General features: G+C 33.3%; 1 protein-coding gene across 1 annotated transcript; it reads left to right on the top strand.

The window, feature by feature from the left end:
• Positions 1-1,466: 1,466 nt before the first annotated feature.
• Positions 1,467-6,394, top strand: LOC133534088 (uncharacterized). Its single transcript, XM_061873177.1, has 5 exons — positions 1,467-1,565; positions 2,420-2,525; positions 4,244-4,334; positions 5,647-5,761; positions 6,173-6,394. The coding sequence occupies exons 1-5, from the start codon at positions 1,508-1,510 to the stop codon at positions 6,301-6,303; spliced, it is 501 nt and encodes a 166-aa protein (XP_061729161.1). The 5' UTR covers positions 1,467-1,507; the 3' UTR covers positions 6,304-6,394.
• The last annotated feature ends 268 nt before the right edge of the window (positions 6,395-6,662 follow it).

Below are 6,662 nucleotides of genomic sequence, written 5' to 3'. Positions count from 1 at the left end.
ACTTTAATATTTAGGTAGAACTTAATATTGTTTAGGTTTGAAAATGCGAAATATAATTTCCCAAAGCTGTGGCTGCGAGAAAAACCAATATGGCGTTTATAAGGAAGAAAAAAGCCATTAGTTCCCGAAAACCCTGACTCGACGATGGGGACTGTTTTTGTCAGGATATATTTATGTAGGTGTTTACCAGAATCCTACTTACTCATACCGCCTTTGGTACAGGTTAAGCGACAAGTTTTTATTACTTATTGTTTTGTCAAAGGGTGAACCAATTTTTCGAACACTGATTTTGTGTCCCTAGACTTCCTAGCAAAAAAATATATTTTCCGAAACCATGTTGATTTTTTGCTTTTTTTGTTTACACGCGCATTATTAGATCCATAAGTATTTCATTAACATATTAAAATTAACAACTTCATCATCTGATACTAACTTATCTAAGTTACAAGTTTGCTTCCATACAAAGATGCTGTACCTGTACTTTGTATGGGAGAAAACTTTTTTCTGCTGCGTTACCGTACAAAATGTAACTTTTATCTGATCAAGTTGTTTTTTTTGGGCCTTTCTTTGACACGTTCCTATAGATATAGTTATAGGTGTATTGATTTATAGATTCGACTTTCTTGAGTAGGATTCTACGCGTTCTAAGCTAATAATTCTAGCTTCGACGCCGGTGAAACTAGGGATAACCTCAGTTTGAATTATTTTATATTATAATTAAAAATATCGGTTAATTTGTGTCCATTGATAAAATCGTTACCTACCTACTTAATTAAGAGAAAAGCTGTAATTAAACATTACAATCAAATTTACTGAATCAGCATGGTTATGGTGGGTCCGTATTTATTTTTCGCACCTTATGGTTTATTTTTATGTACGTACATACAGAGTTTACTCATTGTTCTAATAGTAAATTTAATAATAGATACTTATTTATGTCTGACTGCATTAGCGGCTGATGCTGATTGATTCTCACAAAATGCAATCAGGATTCAATCATTAGACATCTCGTTCACGCTTCTTGGTGCGCGTGAGATGCCTAATACTTAATGACAAACTACAACTACAAACCAGATCTTTTACAATAGTTTACAAAATATGGCGACCCATTTTACTTATTTTCACATCTGATCCTTGTCTTCATTTTAGTCTCTCTCACTATTTTCCTAAACACTTTCTGATATCCTGTTGTACTTGACGTCGACCCTACAAGCACATAGCCATTATAATATCGAAAATTTACATAATTAAATAGTTGTAGTAGTTACATAAACCTAAATGATGTGGCCAATTTGTATATATTTGACAGGTTCTACACGTTAGCACGTTAAGTTTGTAGGTAATTAACAATAAATTATATTAAACCATTAATATTTTTTTTAGGTCGTAGCCTTTAGAAATATAACAATGTACATTTATCAATAATGTGATATTGTTAATTAATTAATGTGTTTATCAGCCCGTATATAAATGTAAACTGCTCGTTCATGCAATTTGTAACATTAAAATGACATTGAAAGGATTATTGCTGTTTTGTTTAGTGTACGTGGCTGCTGGAAAACATGGTAAGAAATCTTAACAAAAACTTAGGAAAAAGCCTCGTTAGAGAGTACTATTTGGCGTTGAAAGTCTAGGTTCATGGGGTCCCAGCATGCATAAGTTTTTTTTTTTTAATTGCGAAGCGTCAGGTTGACGTAACTGGTGACTGAAGAGCTGGCGGCTTCCTCGCACAACGTATCAGTATTGCGGTACAACGAGGAAATGCCGCCAGCATCCTTCGTACAAAGCCTCAAGGGCCTATTTTAGATTTAAGCTAGTTACAGTAAGAACTCTATTATATCCATTTTGTATATTGTGTGAATTTAGATTTTCTCAATAGTTTTGATATTTGTGTAAGGCCAGTTTTTTTTAACATTACTTACGTTGTGTGCGTGTAGCTGAGATAAAGTAAACGTAATCACGGAACAAAAAAAAACAGATGTTTTTTTCTGTTCTGTGATCGTAATAGAAGCCTCTCTGGTAAGGGTCTAAAGAAAAGGAAATCGTAGTAATTTTCAATGTCTTTGTTTATCTCTAAATAAACATTTAGTTAAGAGGATAATGGAGGAAGGCTTTTCAATACAAAGAAAATAGTCCCCATTTTCCTGCCTGGATATAGACTTTATGGCAAATATTTTTATACAGTTTATTGTATGTTAACCATAGCTATGCCCCTTCGTATGGCATTTTCGGTTTTTTATAAATCATATTATATTTGGTAATTTCACTAGAATTACTAATCAGTTTTAAACGTGTTATTTATATTTATACTTGACATTGTGGAAAAAACAAGATGGTTGTATATTACTCATATTAGAATACAAAAGAAAAATCAATATATATCTGCAATTTATCAAATTGGTTAATTTTACACTTGCAGTAAAAATAGATAAAGAGTCTCCTGTCCTGAAATGGCCTCCTACGTATTCTCTCGAAGCAACAAAGTATTATATGTCATCTGGTTTGATCGAAAACTTTAAATACTGGTAAGATATTTTTTTTTATAAATTATCATATGTGTTTTTGGCATGTTTGTTTACGTTTAAATGAGCAATTTTTGATGTTAATAAGGCAAAGGCGAGAACGAAATCGACAAACAGCCAATTAAAATATTTTCGTATTTTTATTCGACGGATGGAGATCAAATCGATAAAATGTTATGTTTATTCATTAATGTAATTTACGAGATAATTTAATCTATAAATTATGTTTGGTGTGATAAAACCTCTTTGAACTAACATTTGAAACCTAATGGTTGGTTAAAAAAAAAATGTATTAATCGACCAAATTAAGAAGGCTCCGTTTCCATGCATATTATTAGCAATCAGTTACCCTCTTGACTCAGTCGGATATTGTAATGAAAAAGCACGAGTGTTATAATATACTGAAAAAGCACGCATTATGCAGGATTATGAGTCAAAATCGGTGGCATAAAAACGTTTTGAGCAAGTGTGTTGAAAAAATTATTAAATCTATCTTTAGATTTACTCTTTTTCGTGTAAAATAAATATTATTTTCAATGTACCTCTCATCAGTCTAATTGACGTCGCTTGCTATTATGCTACAAACAAACTTCGGTATCACATTGCGGGTTAAAAAAAACTTAAATCCACAAGTTACTTATTTAAAAGTGGATGATATTTGTTCATCATTGAATAATAAATCTTATACCTTTAAACGAGCAATTCTTGTATATATATATACATTTCCGGGATCTCGGAAACGGCTCTAACGATTTTGCTGAAATTTGGTATATGGGGGTTTTTGGGGGTAAACAATCGATCTAGATTAGTTTTATGTTTGGGAAAACGCGTGTTTTCGAGTTTTCATGCGTTTTTCTTTCGACGCAGAATATGGTCGCTAATTTCGTGTTGCCGACCGACCACTGTCCGTCTGGTCCAGCGGGTTAAAACGCGGACTGCTAAACGAGTATTAGGGTTCGAATCTCGCCCGGTGACTAACTTTTTTTTTATGTTCAAGTTTATATATATATTTTTTAATTTTTATTGTTTTAGACAAGTTTAATTTAGTAAAAAATGTAGTTAAGATTATCACCTATACACCACCATATTACAATAAATAGTTGTAACCGAGCTAAGCTCGGTCGCCCAGGTACTAAATATTATATGACATTCTTACACATATTGACTAAGTCCCACGGTCAGCTCAAGAATTGGCTTGTATTGTGGGTACTCAGACAACGATATATAAATAAATAAATAATAAATATTATTGGACATTATTACACAAATTGACTAAGTCCCACAGTAAGCTCAATAAGGCTTGTGTTGAGGGTACTTAGACAACGATATATATAATATATAAATATTAAATATATATATATATGTGTATATATACAAATACTTGAATACATAGAAAATACCCATGACTCAGGAAAAAATATTTGTGCTCATCACACGAATACATGCCCTATCCGGGATTCGAACCCAGGACCAACGGCTTCATAGGCAGGGTCACCGACTAGGCCAGACCGGTCGTCACAAATGTTTGGTCAGTACAGCCTACAGTATCATTTATTACTCATATTATTATTAATATAGGGATAGCGATTACAGCAGTTTTACCATAGTGATCATTTTAATATTCTTTATCACCTTGGAAAAATAGCACTCGTAAAAAACAATAAAAATTAATAACAGAATACCTCTAAAAACAAATTTTTAATATTTTCATTTATTTACAGGAGATCGTCGAGGAATTCACGCTTGGAAGCCAATAATGGAGCAGTTATTAAAATCGCGATAGGCACGAAAAAGGGCTATGGAAAATATGAGGTACAATAGTTATTTGTGCAACAAGAGAGGAAAGTTAGTTTTTCAAAAACACGAGATGTAAAATAACTTTGCTGTCGTGTGAAACATACCTACAAATTTTCACCTCAGTAGTGAGAACATATTAAAGGTTAAAAAAATTACAACATCAAGTACAGTTTTTATTCGTGTATTCATGGCCTTCACTAAATTAAAAAGCTACTTTGTCTCACTCTCTGGAGTGAGGAAAGCCGTACTTTCGTCATTCCCTGGAGTGAGGTAAGTCGCACTTTCCACACTCCCTGGAGTGACGAAAGTAGGCTTGTTCGAGTTGCTGAGGTGAAAAGCATATTATGGAGTTTACGTCAAAATACAAATAAAACAAAGTCCCCCGCCGCGTCTGTCTGTCTGTATGTTCGCAACTCAAAAACTAGTGAACGGATTTTCACTTATTATTAGAGTGATTCGTAAGGAAGGTTTAGGTGTATAATATGTTAGCCCATACGAAGCCAGGGCGGACGCTAGTACGTAATAAAAGGGTTACTTCAGTTTATTAGTAGTAGTATATTAAAATTAATTTGAAACGGGTCATTCAGGTATTATCAAAGAGAATTTGAAATAGAGGTGGATTGTTAAAGAAAACTTTGTAGCAACAGTAAATTTACTGCCATCTTTCGACACATGATTAAAACTTTTAGAACTCCATTTGACTTTGAACCTTATTCTTTCACTCATATGTGCTAAAAAGTGGCGCCATCTAATAGATCATAGGCCAATCCATTGCTCGGAACGATGCCGCCATTCCTTTGGTCCTAAGTCGAAAAGACGCTCGACATGTTTCGATCCATTTTCTCAGGATTTTCTACACAGCACAGAACTTGGCACCCATATAGATCTCAATTCTTTTGTCGGCGAGTCAACAACGACATATGTTAACATTGAACTTGTCTCTTATTTCACATGTATGTTTTTGTTGGGATAGTTAGTATAGTAGAGTGTCTAAAATCTTAATTAGAATCTATGTTATAAATCTTATTTTACAAGATTCAGAAAACTTAACTCTAGTTTTTAGGGTTCCATAACCTAGGGATAAAAACGGGACCCTATTACTAAGACTCCACTGTCTGTCTGTCTTTCTATCACCACGCTGTATCTCATAAATCGCGATAGCTAGACAGTTGAAATTATCACAGATGATGTATTTTCTGTTGCTGCTATAACAACAAATACTAAAAACAAAAAAACATATATATGATTTTTTGCGTAATAGTACAGAACCCTTCGTGCGCGTGTCTAACTGGCACTTGGCCGGTCTTTTTCCTTTTTACTTACACAGATTCATCCTGAGACAACAGAGGAAGAGACCAACAAGATGGTGTGTACAAAAATCAAGGAAATGCTTGTAAGACCAGAAAATTTTCTACCCACAATCGGTGATCTCAATAAGCAAGGTAAGAGGAAGTTTTATTCTCATTTTCAGCCTTTTTTGCTTTAGTTACTTACCTACTTTTTTATTTAATTGGCTGGCGCCATGACCCAAAATTAATCTTGGCTTGTAGGCCTGTAGTCACAAAAATACGCCATTTTGCTCAGTCCCGCGCAGATTCACGCCAACTTTTTGTCATGAAAGCTTTAATTAATTTATTATTAATTTGTATTTTAGAATGTTTTTTCTGGTATTTCTGGCAACAAGGCCCATATTACAAATACCTTATAAATACATATAAATTTCTAAAAATGAAAACTATACACTGTTTATGCAACAGAACAGCGTGCGCAACGTCGTTAATAATATTCTTTCAGATATAGATAAATATATTCAAGTATTTATTATTATTAAATCTTTTGTATTTTTTATTTAGAAGGTACTGAAAATATTAGAGGTATCGATTGCGTCAAATTCACAAATGCAGGGGAAACGAGACCAGAAAATGAGAAAACATTATGGGCCTACGCTGATAACGGTACCGCCTATTGGATTCCCGTAAGGTAAACATTATAATTAATTTCCTTAATTTAGATATCTTCCATTTAATCCAATCAAATGTTTATATTTTGCAATTTAAATTGGTACATAAAAGTAATTAAAAGATATTTACAGGTTCACTCAATTTACCAACATCTGGAATGCAAAATATGGTGGATCAAATATTATTCCGAAATTTAAACCTAAAAACCTTCCTGTAATATATGGGTATAATGATGTAAGAAGGTAGAAACAATTCTCACTGACATAATGTATAAGTACCTACTTATCATCGCTCTTTTCCAATAAATGGTTGTTACCAAGCGGACGCGTCTTGTGCTTTCTCTCCGTTCTAGAAGTTCCTGGATAGTCAGTGCATCGTAAAT

Source organism: Cydia pomonella, unplaced genomic scaffold, assembly GCF_033807575.1.
Source record: "Cydia pomonella isolate Wapato2018A unplaced genomic scaffold, ilCydPomo1 PGA_scaffold_50, whole genome shotgun sequence".
Taxonomy (NCBI): Eukaryota; Metazoa; Arthropoda; class Insecta; order Lepidoptera; family Tortricidae; genus Cydia; species Cydia pomonella.
The sequence above is the reverse complement of the archived record's forward strand: the minus strand, read 5'-3'. Positions and strand labels throughout refer to the sequence as shown.

Bases quoted from the DNA above. Each gene is read 5' to 3' on its own strand.
- LOC133534088 (XM_061873177.1), top strand. From the start codon at position 1,508: ATGACATTGAAAGGATTATTGCTGTTTTGTTTAGTGTACGTGGCTGCT. The intron at 2,526-4,243 runs GTAAGATATTTT...ATTTATTTACAG, and splicing joins ATCGAAAACTTTAAATACTG to GAGATCGTCGAGGAATTCAC. The intron at 4,335-5,646 runs GTACAATAGTTA...TTACTTACACAG, and splicing joins AGGGCTATGGAAAATATGAG to ATTCATCCTGAGACAACAGA.